The sequence below is a fragment of the Orcinus orca genome, chromosome 6, assembly GCF_937001465.1.
Source record: "Orcinus orca chromosome 6, mOrcOrc1.1, whole genome shotgun sequence".
Taxonomy (NCBI): Eukaryota; Metazoa; Chordata; class Mammalia; order Artiodactyla; family Delphinidae; genus Orcinus; species Orcinus orca.
Genome location: NC_064564.1, coordinates 109,674,292 through 109,698,380, shown reverse-complemented (window position 1 = coordinate 109,698,380; position 24,089 = coordinate 109,674,292). Strand labels below are relative to the sequence as shown.

The following is a 24,089-nucleotide window of genomic DNA, read 5'->3' as shown; positions in this document are numbered from 1 at the left end:
CCCCTCTGGAGCCAGCATGCAGGGAGGTGGCAACACTGTCCCAGAGTCTCAGGTAGCAGTGATGACAGCGTCTTCTCCCTCCCTCCCATCACCAGGGGACAGCGCTGGCATGGCAGCCTAAGCCCAGCCTCATCCCCTGCCCCACCGAGCGCCTGCTTTCCAGTCTGAGTCTCTGTTTATTTCTGCTGTCCTTTTGGTGCCACCTTCTCCCTCTCTGAGTGTCACTCTTCACCAGTTCAAAACGACCATCTCTATTCCTCTCGCTGTCTCTCTGTCAAGGTCTCTGTCAGCCTCTGAGTCTGTCCCAGGATCTCCCTTTCTCTCTGAGTCTTCTCTATCTCCATCTGCTTTTCTCTCCATCTTGTCATCTCTCCACCTGTGACTTTGACTCTGTCTCTTAACCTGGATCCCTGTCTCTTGTCTCTCTGCCTCTTCACTGCTCTGTGGCTGTTCTCTCTCTTTCCATCTCTCTTTCCCAGTCCACTGCGGATCCGCCTCTCTGCCCTGTATCTTTGTCCCCATTATCATCTCTCTGTCTCTGCGTCTGTGCACATCTTTGTCATTGTCCCTTTCTGCCTCTGTGTCTCACTCTTTCTCTGCCTCTCTCCCCATCTCCCCGTCTCCGTCACTCTCTCTAAGTGTCCCACTCTGTGTGTGGTGCTCTCAGTCTGGACTCAGGGGAGAGCAGTGCCTTCTCCACAGCACCCCCCATCCCTGGCCCAACAGCAGGCCCTGCTTCCAAAGTTGCTCCCATGTAGAGGGCAGGGGACCCCTGGGCATCATTCCAGGGCCTGCTCCCTCTGGGTGGCAGTGCTGACAGACAAGATAGGGATCGGACTCAGGTCTGTCCAGGCCTGAGCAAGGAGCACAGCTGGGTTATGTGGGGGCATCTGGGTGCCTGCAAATGTTTGCACGTGTGCAATCTGGGCTTGTATGCGGGTCTCCCTGTGTGGGGTGCTCTGGGTGTCTGTCTGGATAGATCTGTGAGCGTCTGGGCCTGTTTATGTCTATCTGCTAGATTTCTGCACGTGCGTCTGTGTGGGGCTGTCTGGGTGTGAGCACATTAGCCTGTGGGTCTATCCATCCATTAGAGCCTCAAGAGTGTGCCTGTGTCTGTGGGTCCCTGGGAGTACCTGGAGTCGGGCTATATCTGTGTGGCTGTCCACGGGCCAGGCCCTCTGCTTGCATTCTCTTACCTAGTCATCAAGGAGGTGTAGATTCTGTTACTCTATTTGACAGATAGAAAAGTTGAGGCTCTTAACCCACATGCTTGGATGTGTGACTACGAATGTGTCTGCTTGAGGTTGAGAGCTTGGCATCTGGAGACAGACCTGGTTCAAACCCTGGCTCCGCCACCACTAGCTGCCTGACCCCAGGCAAGGTGGTTAATCTTGGGCAATCCTGACTTCATTCAGCAAAAATGTATCAATCAAAACCAGATAAAACTAATCCATGGTGCTACAAGTCAGAATAGGAGCTACCTTGGGAGGGGTTGACAGGGAGGGGGCCCAAGGGAGACTTCGGGGTGCTGTAAATGTCCTGTATCTTGATCTGGGTGGTGGTTACATGGGTGTGTTCATTTGGAAAACAGCAATCAAGCTGTTCATTTCAGAAATGTGCCCTTTATGCACATTATACATCAATATAAAAGTTTACAAAAAATTTATTGAGCTCCTACTATTTGCCAGGCATTAAATTGCAATAGAAACAATAGTGCCTTGTGTGTGTGTGTGTGTGTGTGTTTAACATTTCAGAAAGTGAGTCGCTTCAGGCTTTACATACTTTCAACCCATTCCTGCCCTACTCCCTTTCCCCACATGGTCCCAATCATGATGGCAGGAGGAGGAAGGGAGAGGGACCACAATCCTGGGCTGGATTGCTGCCCTGCCCAACCTTGCCTGGCTGTGTTCTCCTCAAAGCAGCTATGATCTTCCCTCTGGGTTTTCAAATTGGTGGGCACTGTGGGGCATTTTGCTAGACGACGGCTGGCATTCGATCAAGCTGGTAACAGAGTACTCTGCAGTAGGGCTCAGGGCAAGAAAGGAGAGGTATAAGATGCTCAGTGGACAGACGTCACACCTGCTTGATGCATCCAGCAATGACAGGCAGTGCCTGGATACACACATTCCTGCTCTCCACCTGCAAGGTCCTGACGTGTCACTTGTCATTCCATAAAATATATTGAGCTCCTACATGCCAGGCCCTCTGCTGGGCCCCGCAACACACCTCACTTCACCCTCACTACAACTGTCATATAAAGGTCATGACTGTCACCTTCCAGCTGAGGAAACTGGGGCCTGAAGAGGTGAAATGACTTCCTTCAGCTCACGCTGCTCCACAGTAGAGATTCCAACCTCATTCTGCCTGGCTCTCAACCTCCATCCTCTCTGGATGCATCTTTTCTCTGGGCTTCTGAGGTTACCTGAAGCTTTAGTAAAGGAACCAAATTCATTTGGTTTTGCCCTATTGGAAGATTTTGAAATTTTGTGTCTTATATTAGGAAAACTTGAGCTTATGCTGCCCTGTGGTGACAGCGTTCACTCCCCATGGGGAAAGGCCTCCCTCATTGCCTGACATACCCTTCCAGCCCAGAGAAGAGCAGAAGAGGCAGGTGTAATGACCTTTGAGCTTTGTCAAAGGATCCAGCAGGGCGTGCTTATTTAATATTTGAAAAAACACATGCATGAATGAATGGTATTTTGCTTACATGCTCCCCACTTAGCACACGTGCTAAGATGATCTCTTGTCTGTCTCTGCCTCCACTCTAAATTCCTTGAGGGCAGGGACTGTGTCTACTTCATCTCTGGATCCCAACAAGCAGCCCAAAGTCTGGCACAAAAGAGGGTCCCCGCAAATATTATAAATTATTATAAATAGGGGAAGACCTTGGAATTGATCTCTGGGCTTCAGTAAGACTCTTAAGTCCTGTGAATCCGGCACCCCTCTAAACAGCAGTGGCACCAGCTAGTTTCAGTAAGTGGTTTTATTACTGGTTAGATTTTACAAATTCTGATATTTGAACAGACTTCCACCTTAAAATTCTAAAACAACAAAGCGACTGTTGGAGGGGGTTTGTTTTTTTCCTTTTTTTTTTTTTCTTTTTTAGGACTATTCAAAGTAACAAACTTTTTTTTTTTTTTTTTTTACATTTTTGCTCTGGTCATAAATATACAGAGAGAAAAAGAGGGAGAGAAAAATGAACAAGTCATCCAAAGTATGGAGATAAAACAGTATTCCTAAGGCACGTGGCAGTCTTTGAAAATACAGAAGCTCTAGCCAACTTAAATTATTTGTTGTTTTTCCTCGCTCAGTCCACAAAACTGTACAGTGACACAAATGTTGTGTTGCAGATAGATCTTCCAAGTAATTCCAGTCCACACCGCTGTGTCTGCAAGGGGCGTAGTTATTTTCTTCCTCATTTTCCAGGCGAGATCCTAAAATGTGGTTAGTTAGTTGCTCAAAGCCTCTATTTTAAAATACACTTGGAATTCAACTAAAGATAATTTCTTTTTTAAAGAAATTGTGGGGCAGGGGCGGGGGGCCGAGAATCATTAGAAAAGGTTGGTAAGAGTCGTTTGCGAGGGGCTGTGAGGCTCGTGGCCCTCCAGGTTGCCAGGCACAGAAGTTAAGACGGATGTCACAGTCGGCAGGGTGGGGCTAGTCAAGTCTGTGAGGGTGGTGGGCGTGCTGGAGGGGCTGAGCGAGGCGTTGGACAGCTCCGAGGCCGGTCCTGACGGCGTCCCCGTCTGCAGCGCCGCCTCCGTCGACTTGTCCACGCCAGTGTTTTCCTGCCGTAAAAGGTTGCGCCTGAACTTGGCCCGGGCGTTCTGAAACCAGACCTGCGTGGGGGAGAGGGAAGGGCTGGTCAGAGGAAGGCGGGCAGGACGAGGAGAAGAAGGGCAGAGCATGCCTCCGGACTGTTTAACTCAGAGATGCCAATCGGTGTTCTGCCGGAATGGGGGTGGGGGGGTGGGGGAGCTGTGTATTAAAAAGTTGGGCTGGCAATATTTTGTTTTGTATTTTTATTGTTAATACAATAAAAATGTCCTTTCCTCGAATTGCCTGTTACTGGGTTTCCCCTTCTGTTAGAAGTTTCTCAAATATTGTAGCCACTAGCCACATGTGGCCACCCAGCACTTGAAATGTGGCTAGCCCCAAGATGGCTGGTCTATAGGTGAGAACCACATCAGATTTGAAGGAAGTAGAATATCTCGATGGTAATTTTTATTTTGATTACACGTTGAAATGACAATATATTGGGCCAAACAGGATATATCCTTAAAATTAATTTTACAGGTTTCTTTTTGCTTTTTTAAGGTGGCTACTGGACAGTTTTCAATGTAAAATTACATATGCGGCTCACATAGCATTTCTATTCTGTTCTGGGAGATTCACACAAGCCGAATCTCGATCATTTTCCACCATGGTTGAGAGGTTCGTTTTTTTGGCAGTCGCCTTTAAGCGGGCAAGAGATCCCACAAATTCTTGTGGGTACCATTTTTCAAGTTTTTCATGGCAAGTCTGGGAAATACCAGAACGATGTAAAGAACACACAGGAATCAGTCAATAAAGAGTTACTAAGAGGAAGAGAAAGACGCAGCTCCTAATCCCTGCCGCTATCTGCTGGAGAAGCCGCCAGCATCCTGGACCACTGGGTTTCAGGTCTCAGGGCGGAGTGGACAGAATGGGAAGAGCTGCCCGATGAAAGATTCCCTCTCCCGACCTGCCATGTCCCAGTATCCTTTACGAGGGAGGTGGGGTGGGGGGCCCAGTTACTGAGCTCTGTGTGAAAAGAATGCCCAAGAGAGAGAATAAGGGTTTGCTTTCATTTTCCCTTGAGCACCGACACACGCACACATTCGCACCCACACCACTGCACACAAGCCTGTACACACGAAGCATCGATACTTATCTACACAGCACCCCCCAGCCAGTATGCCCACCCATCGAACTGCACAGAGAGATCCCGCTGTACCCCGAGGTCCTCAAAGTACTTTGGGAGAAGCCAAGAAAATCTGGGGGGAGGAAGGTTGGGGGATGGGGTGGGAGGTTGTATCTCCCAGAGAAAAAAGCCCAAAGGGCAGGGCCCCTTCCCTTCCCTTTGCGTGAAGAAAACGCTCGCCGGAAGCCTCCCGGTAAAACAGAGGGCCTTGGGGAACTGAACAGATTCTAGGGTGTCCAGCTGCGTCCTTCCAGGTGCGCCTGCATCTCCTGTCTTCCCAGTGTCTCAGACAGGGATCGGAAGGGCCAGCCCTCGGCCCCACCCTCCCCTGGGGACCACCCCAGCTCCAGGGGCCTGTGGCCTCAAACCCTCTTTTTGGTGGCCTGATACAACTTGGGCTCAATTAAAAAGCACAGCCTTTAGAATCCTGGAGTAAGGAGGGAGATGCAGACCCTGTGAAGTTGGGAAACAAAGCTCTCTCCCGCTGGATCTTTCCAGGAAGAAAGCACATTTTCCCTGGCCTTTGCCCAAAGCAAGCCCATCACCTCTTCTGGGGGCTTGCAAATAAGTACAGTGCTTCTAAGACCAGCCTCGATAGGCACTTCTTGCGACGGGGGCTCCTTCCCTGCCCGGCCTGCAGGAATCTACAGAGGTGGAACTCTGTGTCCGTCTGGCCCAGAGAATGACCGACGGAGAAAATGATGGAGAAAGCCCCCAGACACCCTCAGAGAGAAGAGGCGACTTCCCCAAAGTAACACTGCAGATTGGGGATGAGGAAGCCTGGAGCTGTGACACTCTTGCCACCGTCCTGTCCTGAGCATGTGTGGCCCTGTGAGCGTCCTGTGGGCCTGACTCTCCAAGTGGTAGCAGGAGCGGGAAGCCCCGGGGGCAGTGCATCGCCCATCGGTCCGGGGCTCCAAGCCCTTGGGAAGGGCTGGAACAGTTAGTTGCTGGCTGTTTGCTATTTCTCTGGCGTTGCCCCTAACAGAGGTTTGTAAACAATGACACCATCTTCCACAACTGCCTTCTCTGCTTTACCGAATCTGAGGCGCTGGGAATCTGGTGGATGAAAGTCAACAACTCAACTAAAAGCCATCTGCTGCGGGGGTTTGTGTGGAGTTTGTTTCTCACCTTAAGCCAGGCTTCACCAGAATTCTCCTGGGTATTTCAAAAAAAATCCCCTCCCAAGAGGTTGTTGGGACAGGGACCTTGTCTAAGTCATCTTTATATCCCTGGGGATATGGCAGAGGGACTGGCAAAGATTAAGAATCAGTCACGTGCATTGAGTTAATAGTAATACTAACAGATAACATTTACAGACCTCTTCATGCCGGGCACCCAGCCATCCTCTAACATGCACGGTCACAGGTTATCTCCATGATAGGCCAAGTAGGGAGGTACTATCATTATCCCCACTTTATAGATTTAAAACCAGAGAGGCTTGGAGAGACAAAGTCACTTGCCCAAGGTCACACAGAGGCCAAACTGAGATTAAGATCCAGGATTATCTGCCATAAAAAGTCCATGCTTTCCCTACCACATGATCCGGAGTGAGTCAGTGAATGAATGAATGAATGAATGAATGAGTGAATAAACAAAGAAGCAACTACGATGTAGTGGAAAGAGCACAGGCTGTAGCTTCCAGCTCTGGTTCTGCCACTGTCCAATCAGGTGACCCCTGCTAGTCCCTTACCTCTGGGTCTGCCTCAGTTTCCCTACCTGTACAACAAGGGAGTTGGACCACACCATATGATCTCTATGGCCTCTTGGAGTGCTGACAGGCTGCGATTCTCTGGCAGCTGCAACAAGGAAGATGATCTGCTCTACCCACCCATCTTCTTAAACGGACAGCCCTCTCTCTTCATCTCCAGGGAGTGCCTCAGTCAGGTGCCCAGGGGATCCCCAGTAGGTCCTGGGTGGAGGAGGAAGCCCACATGGTTACATGGCTCCTCCTCAGACACCCCCTGGCCCTGAAGGCTGAGCTTTGCCTCGCAAATCCCCTTCCCCAGGATTCTTTCATCAAGGAGACCAGGAGGGTCAGTGGGAAACCCACTCTGCCCCACAGATCCCCTCCAGGGCCACTAAGGAAACCAGCCAAAATACAAACGCTTCAGACCAAAAATGCCCACTGGCGGTTTCTTTTTATGACATCAAAACCAATGGCTGCATCCAAAGCATCTGACCAGACGGGACAAGTGGAAGTCACCACACAGCCACTCCACGCAGTCGCAGAGGAAATGTCTTGTGACGAATGTTATGTGAGGAAAAAAAAGGATAAGAAAATGACATCCTCTGGTATTGCAACTTCATAAAGCAAATAATAACGACGAATATTATTCACTCAGAAGGCAACGTCTAAGCAAAGTTCTAAGGATTTTACACATATGAACTCCTGTTAGTGCCTTACAAGGTCAGCACTGATATTATCATCAGGTGAGGAGACTGAGGCCCAGAGCCCAGCCAAAGACGCAGAGATGAGATGTGCATCCCAGCAAGCTGGGCCCACGCCCCTACCCACTACTTAACTTCCAAACTGCACACCTGGATTACTGGTTTCCTGTGTCTTCATATGGGTAACTTTCCCCCCTAGTTTTCTAACCTGCCTGTATGGTGGTTCTATTATTTTATAAACTTTAAAGAAAGTTTTCTTTAAAGAATAAAAAATAATGAGCAGTGGACTGGATATCAGGACCCCTTAGGTCCAGTTCCAGGGCTACAACTACTTTGCTCTGGGGCCTTGAACAAGTCACTCCACCTCTCTGGGCTTCAGTTTCCTCTCTTCTAAACGGAGAGATCTGGGCCAAATCACCTATGAAATTCCATCCAACTTCAACCATCCGTGACTAGATCAAACACTCTGTACAGCCCTGTGCAAATGACATGCAAAACAATGCTCACTCTCCCCATTTTACAGGTGGGGAAGCTGAGGCTCAATGAACTGCAGTCCTAGTTTAAACCTCACCTCCTCAGGGAAGCCACTCCTGACCACCTCCCTCCCCAGGTCAGGTCCCCGTGTTTATGCTCTCGTTGCACCCCTATATTTTTCCATCCTAGCACTTCTTCTATTTTATTTTTGTCAAGAGTTAAATAAGGGTTCTGTGGCCAAATATACTTGGGAAATGTTGGACTAGACAAAGTTGAATCTCTTCAAGATTTCTCAATGCCTGTATTAATGCCAGTGTGCTCTGATCTCTAAGAGAAGGATGCAGTCAATCTTTGGCATTTCCCAAACTTATTTGGCCCTGGAATCATTTAAAGGTATTTTTACTATGAGATATTTCAAATATACAGAAAAATATAGAGGTCAATCTTATCACCATTTTAATTATTTATACAGTACCTTGCTGGACATTGTCTCCCCTGTGGACTGTACATTCCAGCCGGGCCTGTTCATTGCCAGGGTCATCACTGAATCCTCAGTACCTCATGCCCCGCCCAGAACACGGCAGGTCAGTGTATTTGTTGAAGTGAGTGAATGGAGGAAAGCTAGTGTCCTCAGTTCTTGAGTTCTCACATAGGTTAATGATGACTAACTGGTCATCTGAAGAATGCTTTTAAACTGCTGGTCGTTAAAATGTATTTTCCTTCAAAGTCACACTGGGAACCCCTAAGGAGACATTCACCCATCCAAATCCATCAGCTCACCAGCCCCTTCCCCAGCCTAGGGCACCTTAATATTCTGCCTTCCTAATCCTTCCCCAGGAAGGAAGAGAGGCAATGCAGAGGCGCATGGATGTGCTGAGCAATGCTCTCCAAGAACTGGTAAAGCTTAATGTCGTAATGGACTTCGGTCCAAGGAGCCATTCTGTCTCCCGGTCACCTTGCCCACTGGTGACAAGTGAGTACTGTGATTGTCATGCTGCTGCTGCTGGTGACAATTCTGAGCACTTTTTACACCCCTAGGGCTTTACAACAGAATTCCTGCTTTCCTACCAAGACACGGCATCTATGACTCACTCCTCCCCTTGTCCCCCATCTGTCCTGCTGCATTCGGCAGCTACATCCAAGGGGAGGGGGCGCTGAGAATCCCAATCCCTACACTGTGCCATATTGGAAAGAGCTGTGGAATCAAACCAATCTGGGCTTGACCCCTCCCATCACTTATTAGCTGTGAGACTCAGTGCAAGGGTTTTAGCCTCTCTGAACCTCACTTTCCTCATCTGCAAAATGAAGATAATTAAAATTTCTAAATGTGTGCAAAAGGGGATGGTAGACTGAACCTTACTAGGTAAATGTGTATGAAATTAATATTTTTGAGTCCCTCATATATACTTTATAAATTACACTTTATGTCATCTTATTTACTCCTTGCAACCACCTAGTGAAGCACTGTTATCATCCTCATTTTATAGCTGAAGCTTAGAGAGGTTAAGTCACTCGCTCATAACCATTCAGAGAGTAAGTGGGAGGGCTGAGTCTGGACCTCGTATCAGCTCCAAATTCCAGCAGGGCTACTGCATCCCGGGCCTGCCATGTTGATGCTTATACATTACAGATTCAGTAACAGCCTAGAATCCCTACACACACACACACACACACACACACACACCACTACCTCATCCACTTCTGGGAACTCAGCCTCAACCTCAACCTGCCCTGCCCTGCAGACTCTCTCCACAGGGTCGAGGTGGACCACAACCTGCAGGGGGCACCCGAGGCCTAGCACAATTAAGCTTGTGTAGCCAGTGATGAGAAGCCATTTCATGGGCACCTACTTTGTCTACTTTGTACCAGCAGGCACCATGCTGGAGCCTTCCCATTCATTGTCTCAATCCTCAGGAATCCTCAAGGTACAAGCTATTATTATCTCCACTTCAAAGACAAGGAATTGGGCTCTGAGAGGAGAAGTTAAAGTGCCCAAATCACATTGTTGTTATGTCAGAAAGGACTTTAATCTCTATGTTACCTTCCAAAGCCACACCACCAGCTGCTTCGCCCCAAACTGCCCCCATCCCATCTCCCCTAGCTGGCCCATCAGTAGTCAGAACACCTGGGAGAGAGCCCCACCCTGTCAATGCCTGGCTCCTGTGTCCTCAAGTAAATCACTTCACCTCACTAGTTCTTAAGCTTCTCATCTGTAAAATGGGCAGGAAAATATTAAGGTAAGGAAGACGAGTGGCTGGAAAGACAAGGCTTTGCAAACTGCTGCATAATCATGAGCTGCTGTGCTGTTAGGGAATACTAAGCATTTGTGCAGGAGATTGGGAGGTCTGGGAGGAGGGAGAACAGGGGTCTGATGTGTCCTGTGGGTATGACTGCCCTCACCCCAACAACGTACAGGCCATAAACGATACTCACACTCAGAGGCTGTCACTGCTGGGTTGGCTTAGAGGAGAAAGGGCAAGGCCCACTGATCAGACGCGCCTGGATCTGGATCCAGCTCTGCTACCTACCAGCAAAGTGTGACTTGGGGCAAGTGGAAATCATTTGGGTCTCAGTGTTCTCCCATCTGTACAGTGGAGGAGAAGGGATCATGATGCCTGATAGCGAGGACTCAATGAGCAAGTGTACTTCATGAGTCTTTCAACACATAGCAGACACACAGTAGAGCACTCAAACATTTATTGATTAGTGCTCCTATCAGTGATTCTCTCTCTCAACTAGTCCCATGCCCTGGCTTTTCTGAGTCCCCATGGTGGAGAGGGCATGCAGGTGTGAACAGCCCTGGCTCAGGATTCTAGGGGAGGAAGAGCAAGTCTAGACCCAGGTCACACAGATGAACCCTTCCTCACATACAGGGTAGGTAATTGGTCTCTCCCCTGGTCTCCCATAGAAACTCCCTCCCGACTGATCACACTATGGGGAAACTGATTGTGGGTCTGTCTCGACACCTAATAGGTGAACTTCTTCAGGGCCAGGACTGTGGTTCATTCACCTCTGTGTCCCCAGGGCCTGGTGCCAATAGCTATTTGGTCAGATGAAAGAGTGAGAGAGAACTATGCTGGAAATCCAATGTGTTCCTAAACCAAGCTTGCTGCTTTACCGAGGCCACAGAGACCAGCTCCCCACCCCGGATTCAGACCCAACCATGGACATTTACTCTTTATTTCACTTAATCTGGATAATTGGCGAGGTATGTGCCCTAATGGTGCCCATTTTACAGATGAGAAAGCTATGGCTCAGAGAGGGTAACTAATTTGTGCAAGACACACTGCCAGTGAGTAGACGGGCAGAACGGAACCCAGCTCTGCCTGACTTCAAGTCCCTGTTCCTGCCCCTGCCTGCTCTTAGGGCTTTTTTCACGGATCCCTTTTCCCCCACCAACTCACCATAAGGGCATCTAGAGAGAGGAAGGACTACTAACCAGAGAAAAGGCAGCAACCACAGATCCTGCGTCCAAATTCGCCCAGGGCTGAGGAACAGAGGGGGCGCCAAGAAGAGTCGCCCGACCTAATCCCCAAAAGGAAAAGTCGGAGGAAAACGGGCCAGCGGGATCTGAGACCCCAAGGGGCCGCCTCTTCTAGTGCCCTGGTCAGAGGGACCTTGGGCAAAACGGATCCCAAACAGGAGGGGCGGGGCCGGCGGGGAACTCCAGGGCGGGGGGGCGGGCCCAGAGAGGCGCATCGGCGTCTCATTGGCGGGTCCTCAGCTCCCTCCGCTACGTCACTGAGACCGCGCGAGACCAAGCTGCGCCAGACCCGTCGCGGTGCGCCTGGCCGGCAGCCGGGGGCCTGGGCGCCCGGACTCCAGGCTTCCCGGACATCTGCGGACCCTCGCCCGCGTCACAGTCCCATCCCGCCACCAATGTCACCTCCAAAATGCTTTCTTAAAAGTTCTAACAGACTCGCAAGAAAGCTTAGGGTGGCTTCACAGCCACCCTCGGTGTCGTCACCATCACCCTCACCCACTCGCTGTCGCCACCCACCCCCGGGCCCTCAGTCCTCAGAGACTTAGGGCTAGGGGGTCGGTCGGACTGGCCTGCCCTCAGATTCCAGCACCACTCCTCCTGCTGTGGGACCACAGTCAACTCACTTCATCTCTCGATTTTCTTACCCAAAAATGTGCATTGTTATCCCTACAGTCACACGTTCTGAGGAATAAATTGGTTAAACTAGCTATAAAGGGAGATATTCTCCCACCTTATCATTGTACAGATGTGGAAACTGAAGTCCAACCACCAGAATAATTGTTTATACTAGTTAATATCAGTTAACTGATTATTCTAGTTAATGTTATCCTAGCTACCATCCACTGAGCGGTTGTCAGCTACTGTGATGGGCACTTACATTATCTCAATTGCTCCTCCAATAAGCCTTCAGTGTAATTTCTTGTGCCCATTTCACATACAAGTAAACTGAGGCTCAGAGGAGTTAGGTGACTTGCCCAGGACCATGAAACGTGTAAGAGGAGGAGCTGAAGATTTAAAAAGTGGTGACCCAAGGCTCTGCCACAAGTTTGGGTCATACAGGCAGCTGGGATACCTGTATCCCCAAATGGGGTTCTTAACATTTTGGGGGTGGTGGACAGACCCTTAGGGTATCTGGTGAAAGCTCTGGATCCTCTCTATCAAGAAAGCACCCTCACATACAAGTGCAATGCTGCTTGTTTTCAGAGGCACCCATCTACTTCCACCCAGGGGATCTGCCCTAATCCCTCTCCCTTACAAACCTTGCTTCTGGGAGAGTCTGAGAAGCAACAAAGAAACAGAAGGTAAATCTAGAGAGAAACAGGAGAGAGAGAGAGAGAAACTAGAGAGAGCAAGTGAGGAACAAGAAGCAGAAGGAGCAAATGGCTAACAGCAGGTGCCTTGGACGGGCATCCTGGTTTAAGGGGCCAAGGTTGCCGGTGGGGGTGTGGGGGGAAGCTCTGGTTTAACTGAAATGCTTGAACCTTTTACAACATGAGCATATTTGAGTGTCACTTGGGTAATAAATAGCAACTAAGAATTGCTTACAAGAAAGAAAAGAGACTGAGTGTGTAGACAAAGAGGACAGAGGGACACACAGACACAAAACAGAAACACTGAGGGACAAAACTTGAAGGAGAGAAGACAAAGTTAGAATGGAAAAAAAAAAGATTGAAATACAGCTAGAGATAGACTGAAGAGATGGAGAAAGAGAACAGAGAAAGATAAAGAGATAGGCGGACGTAGAGCGGAAGGTCCTTCCAAGGCCCACGGCCACTGTGGGATTCCACCCCAGGTCCTGACGCCACAGATGCCCCCACCCCTAGCCCCGGCCTGGCTGACCTGGAGGACCCGCTTGGTGAGGCCCGTCTTTTGCGCGAGCTGCTTCAAGTCCTTGGCGTCGGGGTTGTGGTTAATGGCAAAGTAAGACTTCATGGTCCGAAGCTGGTGGTGCTTGAAGGAGGTGCGCATGCGCTTCGTCTTCTGGCTGCTCGGGTACGGCTGGTCGCGGTCCAGGTGCTCCGCATCGTTCTCGTTGCAGCTCAGGGCTGGGGAAGGAACGCAGAGGCAGCAGGTGAACCTCCTGGCCCGGACCCCCACAACACTGCCAAGTCCACACCCACCCCACGCTTCGCCAAATGTTTCTAGCCTCAGAACCACACGGTGGGTGCTGCACCCCAGTGAGGTGGAGATATTATTCCATTTTATAGATTTATAGGGGAGTTTGAGGTTGAGAGCCATCTACCCAGGGTCATTCAGCTAGGAAATGCTGGATTCAAACCCAGCTCTAGGAGAATCCAAAAACCATTCTGAGCCATCATGTTACAATAATAATAGTAATAATAACAACAGCTACAACTTGTCAATGACATTCAACTCCACAAGATGTGCTAAAGGGCTTTACATGCACATTTTCATCCTCAAAACAACCCTTTGAGCCAAGCATTATTTCCCCCTTTTTACAGATATTGAAACTGAGGCTCCGAAAGGGAAGTCACTTGACTGCAGACGCAGGCCCATGATCTCCCCGTTTCTCCCTGCACTCCCTAAGGAGGAATGCAGTCTCCAGTCTCCCCTGCCCCTTCCCCCCACACAGTGTCTGGGGCAGGCACCTGGAAGTCACAGGCTTCAACTCACTTTCCATACTCTCCACTCACTTTCAGTTCTCCCTCATCAGTTCCTACAACCAAAGGTAGTGGCACGATCCCTTAGCCCTGGGCCGCAGGCACTGGGTCGAAGGTTGGAAATTGTATTTTGTAGCTTAATCCTCACCACTGCCCTATGAGGCAGTTGTTTCCCAGTTTGACAAATGAGGTGAATGAGGCAGGGAGGTAAAGCTATCTTGGGAAATCTCATGGAGTGGCAGAGTTCTAACCAAAAGGGAAGGAAGCTGGAGGAAGAAATTAACACGTATGCCACACCCAGGGTATGCCTTTGGCTCTACATACATGGGCGGAGGGGGGCTTCACTACTGCTCCAAGGGGTGGCTACTGCTATTCACCCCATTTTAGAGATGAGGAAACTAATGCTAAGGAAAATAAAGCCACACCATTGGTTATGGCTGAGCCTAGATTCAACACTGCAGTGCTTGCCTCCTTGCTGTTTCTTTCCCCTACACCATAAAGGCAGGCAAAGATGAAGCATGACTCTTTGGGGAGCCCGTCCCCATCCAGAAGGGGCCCAGCTGGGCCTGCCAATGCCTGGAAGGCACCGGGGTGGGGGACAGGGATGGAAAACTTGGGCCTCAGAAAGTTGCTTAGCAACCTGGTGGCTGACGGGGACACGCAGGACCCCTCTCCAAGATCCCCTCAATACATCCTGAGCCATTCCACACATAAGGTCTTACTTTGGGGAATGCCTCATAAGAGATTAATTCATTCCCCCTAAAGTGGGCAACTGGGAATATATCTCCTGTCTCATCACATGCCCATAATAGAGCTGCAGATACAGCAAATAAAAATACAGATTGTCCAGTTAAATTTGAATTTCAGATAAACAATAAAAAATTTTTTAGTATGATGTCTCAAATATTGCATGGGACATACCTATACTGAAAACTGCTTTGTTGTTTGCCTAAAATTCAAATATTGCATGGTATACACTCATACTAAACAATTATTCATTGTTTATTTAAAATTCAAATGTTGTATGGGATACACTTACACTAAAAAAATTTACTTGTCGTTTACCCAAAATTCAGATTTAACTGGGAGTCCTGCATTTTATCTGGCAATACTACCTCAGAAGTACTCCTGCTCTCCTGGTGACCTACTCCTCCCCTATCCAAGTGAGGAGTGGTCCCTTGCAGAAAAATTTCACAAGATGCTGGTCTTGTCCCTAACCTAGGAGTTGTCAGCAAGTGGCTACACCTCCTAAGGGCTCCTCCCATAGGCACCCAGGCACCCAAGTCCTCCAGTCAGGCTACTCCCACTGAGAGTGCTCAGAGTGAAGGACGAGGATCCAGCAATTTAAAGGGGATCACAGAATGACTCCGAATGGGATCCATGGAAACTGCCCTGCCCCCACTGTGGGGAGCAACCCTCTTCTTGCCCCTAGTCCCCAGCTCCACGGGAGGGGGGAGCAGGCCTCCCCACAGGGGATCTCTGGGCCCATTCCTCCGCCCAGCCCCTGCCTGGGCCTTGCTGCTGTTAATGAGCTCCATGGGGACCCTGGCGCCCCACGAACCCAAGGGACGTGCCCTGAGTGAGGCCTAGATGGGGGGAGGTGGTTGGGGGAGGGAGAAAGAAAGGGCAGAGAAAGGAAAGAAAGGGACAGATGTAGAAAGACAGAGAGAATGGAGAGAAAAGGAGAGATGGTAGGGAGGGAAAATGGACAGAGCCAGGATAAAAGAGAGAAGAGGCAGAGGAAAAGAAAGCAGTGGATATGGAGAGAACCAGAGAGAGACAGCTACAAAGACAGAAAGAAACCAGGAGAGACACAGAGAGAGCCTGAGGGGACAGCAAGGCCCGGAAATAGTAGGGATGTTGTGTGGTGGAGGGTCCAGGCCACGGAACTGAATCCCAGGTCTCAGGGAGACTGGGTCCCTGCGGGGTGGCTTTTTCGAAGCTGTTACAGGCTGGGGAGCGGTGAAAAGGGGAAAGGGAGAAAAGGAGAGGAGGGCAGAAAAGGAGTCGGCCCAAGGCAGGGAGGCCGAGGCCGGCCAGCGGCTGGGGCAGGGGGCTGCGCTGGGGGCAAAGAGGCTGTTGAGCCCAGATTTGGTCGGTGCCCCAAGCCCCGCACTCTCGCCCCCAGCTCCCCAGAAGGATCACGGTTCCCCAGGATTGGGTCCAGGGAGGAGCAAGGGGATGAGGGGAGGGGGAGGACCAAGCTTTCTCTCTCCTTTTTTTTTTTCCTCTCAATTAGGCCGATTCAATGGAGCTAAAGAGCTCGTAAAATCATGAATAATTTACTCGTGATCTGTTATTAACCCATCGGGTTTCGAGCTCTTGTCGCTGGGACTGAACCTGTAATCAAATCTGACTTCGCCTCATTTTACTAAAGACTAGATTGTAGGTTCAATTGTCTAAATAATGGATTGGAATCAAATCAGTAATTACGCCGCCAGGCACACACACACACAGAAAGCTGGGGCTGGGGGAGGCCCGGGCATCCGGCCGGTCCGCGCGGGACTCCCGTGGCCGCGGCGCGCAAACCCGGGCGCAAAGCGTGCGGCCCGGGCCCCTCACGGGCTCCGGCAGCCTTGTCCGCGACCCCGGCCGGCGGGCAGCCACGCTCTGGGGTGGGGTAGGTTTCAGTTCCGCCTCTGGGACCTGGGCTGCGCTCTCGGACCAGAGGGGCAGCCAGAGGAGGACCGCCGCGGCCATCGCCCCGGAAGGACTTTCCGACCCTGCGGCCCCGCCGCTCTGACTGCCCTTCCCCAAGCGAAAGGCCGGGCGCACCGACGGCGCCCCCTCGCCACTCTGCCCGAGCTCACCGCGCTGTAGTGAGGTGCCGCCGCTCCTTCACCGGACTGTCCCCCACAGCGATGGGCTTTGCAGGGGGTCCGTGTGGCTGGGCCCCTGGGTGCGGGACACTCACACAAACAAGCTCGAGTCCTCACAGTCAGAATCACGCACACACGCACACACACACTTGCCCGGACACACGTCCGAAATCTCACCCTCCACGGGGCCCTCTTTCCAGTCCCAGCGGCCCCGCGGCCCACACTGCGGCCATGTCTCTCCTGCCAGCGCCGGGAGGGGAGGGAGGGGGACAGCAGCCAGACCAGGGGAGGCCTGGCCGGGCTGGAGCAGCGAGGGAGGCTCCCGCTTTTCCCAACCTAGTCCCGGGAGCCCCGAGTAAGCGAGCCGCAAAGCCACCGGCGGCACGCAGTGCGCGGTTAAGCCCGGGCCAAGGCCAGAGACGTGAGCGTCGGGAGAGAAAGAGACAGGAACAGAGAAACGGGAGACGCACGCAGAGAAAGAAAGTGGCGCCTAGAGAGCCGAAAGGAAAAAAAAAGGAAGAGAGGGACCAAAGAGAAAATGACGAGATGGCATGCGTGGGGAAGTCTCGTAGAGGTGCCAGCTCCTCTGAAACTCAGCCTCCAGCCACATCTTGCTCGGTGCGGCGCGGCCTCGCCAGGGAGGGCGGCGGAGCAGCAAAAAGCACAAATACACCTCGGTACCTCCTACCTTTCAGTTGCGAACCCGGTTGCGAACCTGTCTGCCCGGGAAAACATAATCCCGCTCCCAACCACCACGCGCCCTGTGGCCCAGCCCGCCTGCTGTTCCTACTGGAGGCCGACCCCACTTGATAAATAGACCGGCCTTGTTTTGGGGGACCTGATCTGGACTCTGTGTGGTCTATTCAGGGTGGTGGGTGACGAGGGATGGAAGTTTTGGAGAGCCGCATCTCTGGTAGAGCCTTCAACAAATATTAAATCCGCCTCGCAGACCTGGCCGCAGCCCCCTCACCATTTACCAGACTGGGGGCTGTATTTTCCTCCCAGCTCCGCACACCAAGACACACATGCCCCACGATCACCCAACAAGCAACTTCGTTGGAGCGAACAGGGGATCCCCACCCGCCTCCCATCCCACCCCCCGCCCCAAGCCAGCTCAGATTTTTAAAAATCAAAATAATCCTGACTTCTTCCCCACCACAGCCCTCTCCGCACAGTTCAGGGTTTTTGTTTTGTTTTGTTTCCACTTGTGCATTGGACTAAGGGGAAAAGGAGAAAGAAAACAAAGTCTCCGAATCCAATTCTGTCGCAGACAAAATAAAGAAAGTAATTGCAAATAAACTCTATCAAGTTCAGAAGCCCAGGGAGTCATAAACCTTTCCCGGCCGTGCAGACTTCGGGCAGATGTTAATGGTTCAATTTGCCGGGCCTCAGAACCCCCGCAGCTGTCCTGAGCGTGGAGGGACGCGACAGGGGGCAGAGCCTCTCCCGGAACAACCCGGGGTTCAAAGATGCCGGAAATGCGAAACAAGTCCTCCACCCTACCCCGGCGCAAGGCCAGGCCTACTGGGTCCCAACCCGGGGCGCCGACTTTGGAGGGTCGCGGCTCTCATCCCAGCGCCCCCGCTGTCACCCGGAACTCGAAGGAAGAGCCCCGGGGGGAAACCGAGACCTGGCAGAGCAGGAGGATTGGGTGGGACACTACGACCCACTTTTTCTCAAAGGCTCCTGGGCCCAAGTTTCCCGAGCCTGCCGCACTCAGGACACTTCGCATGACCCCGGCTGCAGGCCAGGCCAAGCTCGGTGCCCGAGGCCACAGCCAGTGCTTTCTCTTGGGACCCCCGCCGCTCTGCTTCGCTCATCCATCGCCCCAGATCCTCTCCCTCAGCCACGCCAACCTAGAGCCTGTTTGGTGTCGGCTCTGCCTTGTTTTCTCTATCCTTGCACTTTCTGCACAGCAAAGTGGGTAAAAGGCCCAAACCAAAAAGCTGTTTCTAAAAAATTTCTCAGCGACATGGTCCTGCACCCAGAGCATCAGGACCATTAATGCACCCTCTCCTCCCGCTCCAGCCGAGAGCGCAAGGGCTGGAGCCCAGGGAGCTAATGTCCCTTCTGCCAGGTCATCCGGTGGGCCTGGGGAAGCTAAAGGCTGGAGTACCCAGAGTGCTATAAGTATACATGTATAAGACACTGAAATTCACTCGGCTCTTGGTCGCTGACGCAGTGCACTTTCCCTCAACCCGTCGGGGCGCTCGGGGCGCCTCGCACTCACCAGCGTTGTAGGCCGCCAGGTCCGCCCCGGGCCCGGGGCTCTTGCGCTTCCTCGGCCGCCCCTTCTGCACCGTGCCCACGCCATTGTAGTAGGGAAGACCCAGAGGGTTGGCCCCGGCTGCACCCAACCCCGCGCTCTTGGCCGCGGCAGCTGCCGCCGCTGCGGCTGCCACATCCGCGTGGTTGAAGTGCGCGGTGTACTCGCCCTGCAGCAGCGCCTCGAAGTGCAAGCGGCAGTAGACCAGGCTGTCCTTCATGCCGAAGTGGTCTCCCGTGGTCAGCATCTTGTTACACGTAGTGCACGTGAAGCAGTTGAGGTGATAAACCAAGTCCCGAGCTCGCATCACCATCTCCGAGGCCGAGATGCCTAGGTGGCAGCGGGCGCAGCGCTGCACAGAGAACCGCCTGTAGGGACCATCGAGGGAGGGACTGTGGGGACACACGGTTGGGTACCCCCCCATATCCCTCCTCCAAGTGCCATTGCTGCCACTGGCGGAACTCCACTCCTCAAGACTGGCAACCAGGTCTTAACTTGGAGGATGGGGGGAAGATGGAACTAGATTTTGGCCCAGGTCTGGTCCTACCCTGAAATATAGTTTCCCTTAACCATTTTCATGCCTACAAAGACTTTACCCAGAGTCTGAGCAAGCCCTAGGAAAGCCTTTGCTCGGGAGTAAGGGGAACTTCCCAGTTAGCCCTTCCTCAACCTCTAATCCTGCCCTCCACAGCAGTGCCTGGGCATCCTACAGACGTTTGTAATTTGTAAGAAACACAGAGACAGAGAGAGAGAGACAGACAGACAGACAGAGAGAAAGGGAGAGGAAGAAAGAAAGAAAGAGGGAGAGAGAATAAGCAGACCTAACCCTAAACCCAGAGAGGAGAACCAAGGAACCTGGAGTCTGTTAGTGATTCCCGTTCTTCAGTCCTGGCCAGTTTTCACTCCCATCTCCAGGAAAGACCCGGAAATGCACCCAATCCAATCCCCCAGCTCTCCCTCCAACTTTGTTCCACACCAGCCTAGACTGCCTGGGTTTGGGGGGGGGGTGCCTGTTTCTGTTCCCTCTAGTTGACCCAAGAAACTTCAAAGGGAGAAGGGTGCAAGGACCCCCAACCCGAGCTTATTTTTGGTCTAAGCTAAGAAGAGGACACTTTCTGCTTTTCTCTGGGTCCCTACACTTCGCAGATCTTTCCAAGATTTCCCTCAAATTGCTGTTTAAAAAGGATGTCATCCAATTTGTACTGGCTTGGAGAAGGGAGGACCTAGGTAGGGAACCCTCCCTTGGGACTGGAGGGAAGGCAACCAGAGAAGATTGCATCTGAGATGAGGGGTCCTGGGTGCCCAGGGCAGTGGGTCCCGAGGTGGGGGCTACCTGTAGTAGTCTTCCTTGCAGTAGATGCTTCCATCCTTGCTGAAACAGGTGAGCTCCGACTCCAGGTTGAGCTTGCACTCGCAGCACTTGAGGCAGCGCATGTGCCACTGTTTGTCCACCGCCAGCAGGTAGTAGCGGTCGGAGATCTTGCCCCCGCAGCCGGCGCAGAGCGCAGCGCGGTCACTGCTGATGGACGGCATGGTCTGCGGAGGGAGGGAGGCGCGAGTCCGCAGCGCCTGCGTCAGCCTGCGACCCCGCCACCACGCCACGGGGAACCGGGCACCTGCAGCTCCCTCCGAGGCTCCAGCTAGCCCTAAATGCGGGGGTGGGGGTGGGGTGCCTGCCAGGGTGTGCGGTGCTCTTCCTGCACCCCAAAAGGCCCATATCCAGGGGGCTCAGGACCCAGGCCCGCCCATGCAGCCCAAGCCGGCCACAGGCCCAGGACCGGCTGCTGGCCTGGACAGATCTTCCTCCTTACTTCTCCCCCTTCCTGTCCCCTCTGCTCTTTTCCCAGAAAGGCTCATGCTGTGTTTGGGGACTGGGGGCAGCAGTGGCTACTTCAGCCAAGCCCTCCAAAAGCTTCCCCCGAACTGTTTCTTAAAGGAGCCACTCTGCTGGGTCCCAGGAAAAGGGGTAAGATGACCATTAAAAGTCACCCTCCACACAGACTCCTCTCCAGAGACTCGGTGGAGCTCCTGGCCCCTAATCCCAGTGATCTCTGGATCCTTAAGCCGAAGGTTCAGGCCAGAGCAAATCGCGGGGCAACCTCTGCCCCTCCACCACCTCTGCCACATTGTCTGGGGCCCTCTTGGGTCCTGGGAGATGGTGAGTGGGGTGCATGGGCACCCTCAAAGTCTCTGAGCACAGGATAGGCCCAATCCAAATCCTCTCCTAACCAAACTGACAGGCTGAGAGGGTTTAACTGGGGAAGAAGAGCTCAGAAGCAGAGGCACGGGGGCTGCTGCTCTTGCTTTCCAAGCAGAGAAGCTTCGCTCGTGCTCCCCACCTCCTTGGCCTCTAAAGGTCACTTCTGGGCCCGGCTTGGGCAGCGTCTGCTCATCGGGCCCCCAGGGAGGTCTGAGGCAAGGAACTGGCTATTTGGGGCTGGGCTGGTGGAGCCAGGTGTGGAGATCCGAACGGACTCTCCTTCCACAAGAGCCAGGCCAGAGCCTGAACTCCCGGCCCTAACCGAGCCAAGTCGGGCCAGCCAGGAGGCCCAAGATGCGAACAACGAAAAGCCCTAGCCTAGAAGACTTCGACCCCTGAAACTGCGCTGGGACGGGAACCCCGATTGCCAGGAGGCGGGGAGAGGCCCAAGTCGGCTGGAGCCCCAGTGCTGCCGGTTTGTTCGCCTTCCCCGCGCCGCAGGCGGCGCCGCCAGCAGCCAGAGCCGAGTGGTGGAGGAGAGCGAAGGGCTGGCGACCAAAGAGCCCGTTGAAGTGAGAAGAGAGCCATCGGGCCGCGGGTAGGACTTCGCTCCCACTTCGGGAGAAATGCTCTCTTCCACCCTCAGCGTCTGAAATTTCGGTTTCAACCTTGTTTCCCTCCTCCGCCAGCAGCCGGGTTTCCCCTGAGCCGGGAGCTACGGGCCTTGCATCCTGTCCGCGGAGCCCCAGCGTCCAGTCCCGTGCGGCACGAAGGACGCTCCCCAAATTGCCCCCAAACTTAGGAGAGCAGAGGAGCAGACCGAGCCGGTCCCGTCCCAGCTTTTGGCCCCGACCCCGCAGCTGTGCGCCTACCGTCTCCGTGTCGCCGCGGTCGATGGCGGAGCTGATGGCGGGAGCCTCGCTCTTGGCCCTGCGGTCCATCTCGTCGATGACCCCGTGCACCTCGGGGCCCGACAGACTGTGGAACAGCATCGCGGCGGGACCGGCGGGGCCGGGGGCGCGGCTCCTCCGCGGGAGGGCTTGCCCCCCGCCTCAGCTGCCTGGCGCTCCCCGCGCTAACGGGCCCGGTGCATAGCCACCGCGGCCCCGGCCCCGCCCGAGCTCGGCTGTGCCCCCAGGCCGGGCTCCGGGCCCCGGGCGCCCGCGGGCCAGGACGCCTCCCGCCGAGGAGCGGGGGCAGCTACATCGCGGGGCGCCTGGTCGGCGGCGCCAAAGCCAGGGTCACAAGGGCACGGGGCGGGGGGGGGGGGTGGGTGCGGGAGGGGGCGAGAGACCAGGGCAGAGGTCAGCGCCCGCCGCGGGCGCTTTCACGCCGCGGGCATCGCCCGCCCGTCTTCGGCGCCCCCGGCGCAAAGCAGGAGCGCAAACTCTGCCCGAGGCTGCGACGGCTGCGGTCGGGGCTCACCCGGGAGCGACTAGGTGCCCGCGGCCGCCCAGCTGCCTGGACCGCTCCCCTCCCCGGGATGTGCCCCCAGCCCAAGGCAACCCGCCTAGGCGCTGGGTCGGCTACTGAAGTAGGGGTTTCTCGGAAGCCGGCGAGCGGAGCAGAGACACCGGGAGAATTGAAGAAGAGGAGGAGGAGGAAGAGGAGGAGGAGGAGGAGGAGGAGGAGGTGGAGGAGGAGGTGGAGGAGGAGGAGGAGGAGGAGGAGGAGGATGGAGGAGGAGGAGGTGGAGGAGGTGGAGGAGGAGGAGGTGGAGGAGGAGAAAAGAGGAGGAGGAGCAGAGTGGGAGGAGGAGCCGCCGGCCGCGGGCCCAGCCGCGCGCAATGCTCTCCAAGAGCGCGCCGAGCCCAGCCCCGGCTCTGCAGTCCGCGCCAGCCAAGCGTCCGCGCCTTTTCTACAGCCGCGCCTGACATCACGTCCTGCTGCCGCGCCATTGGCCGCCCGGCACCCCGGGCCCTGGCAGCGCGTGCTTCGGGAAGGCGGGAGACCCGAGAGGGAGGGGAGCAGCTAGAGGAGGAGAGGAGCGACGAGATGGTGGGAGCTGGTGGGCGAGGCTGGAGGGCGGGGGCGGGAGGGAGGAGGGAGAGCGCGGGGTTTAGAGTTTTAAGCTACAAACAGTTTCCTGCGATTGCTTCGGGAAGGAAATTTAAACCCTCTTTCCCCGCCGTCTCCATCCTATGAAGGCGCAGCCGCCAGAGGATGCTTGAGGAGGTCTCACTCTGGTCTCCCCTCGGCCCGGAGCCGCCCCTCGGGCACCGGCTGGGGAGGCCTGGGAAGGCAGGCCTTGGAGCAGAGCTGGGAGAGCCTTGGGCCGCTTGCCGCCGAGTTCTGCCTTCGGCCCAGGCTGCGCGCCGCGGGCTGCGGACTGCCGCGCAGGACTCCCGCGGACCCGACTGAGCCAGAGAGGCAAGAACCGGTGGGAGCTGTGGCTCCTGGGGAGTGGGGCCAGCCAGCTTATCCTCCCTTCAAGTGAGCTAGGGCCCAATTAATGGTCCAGCATGCAGCTCCTCGCTCTTCCCAGTCTCTCTCCAGCCTGGAAGAGTGGGTGCGAGCATGGCTGTAGGAACTAGGAAAGGCATGGGTTCGGATCCTAGTTCTGCCATTTACTTGCAGTGTAACCTTAGGCAAGTGACTTAACTTCCCTAAGCCTGTTTCTGATCTTTAAGTGAGGGACAGGAAAGCCCTCTCCACTTGGATGTGATGAGTGAAAGAGATCACGGCTGTAAAATGCCTGGAACATAGTAGGCACTAAGCAAATTCTTTCATCACTTCCTTTTCCCTCTCCCCCCCTTTAAAAACTTTCCCACTCCGAGCTACATTAGGCATCAGTGAGGTTCTCAAAAACCACAGGCCCATTCTCTGTCCGCTGGGTGCCTCATGCCACAGACCCAGTTACTGAAGGGCATCCATCCTGCCTCCTGGCAGCAC

General features: G+C 53.8%; 1 protein-coding gene across 1 annotated transcript; it reads right to left on the bottom strand.

The window, feature by feature from the left end:
• Positions 1–3,524: 3,524 nt before the first annotated feature.
• LHX2 (LIM homeobox 2) lies at positions 3,525–22,823 on the bottom strand. Its single transcript, XM_004269241.3, has 5 exons — positions 22,070–22,823; positions 20,331–20,533; positions 18,962–19,365; positions 13,131–13,336; positions 3,525–3,839 (listed from the first exon to the last, which is right to left on the bottom strand). The coding sequence occupies exons 1-5, from the start codon at positions 22,187–22,189 to the stop codon at positions 3,552–3,554; spliced, it is 1,221 nt and encodes a 406-aa protein (XP_004269289.1). The 5' UTR covers positions 22,190–22,823; the 3' UTR covers positions 3,525–3,551.
• Positions 22,824–24,089: the final 1,266 nt, after the last annotated feature.

Coding starts and splice junctions, on each gene's coding strand:
- LHX2 (XM_004269241.3), bottom strand. CDS start 22,189: ATGCTGTTCCACAGTCTGTCGGGCCCCGAGGTGCACGGGGTCATCGAC. Junction 20,534..22,069: donor ACCGCGGCGACACGGAGACG/GTAGGCGCACAG, acceptor CTCCCTCCGCAG/ACCATGCCGTCCATCAGCAG. Junction 19,366..20,330: donor TGCAAGGAAGACTACTACAG/GTAGCCCCCACC, acceptor TGGTCCCTACAG/GCGGTTCTCTGTGCAGCGCT.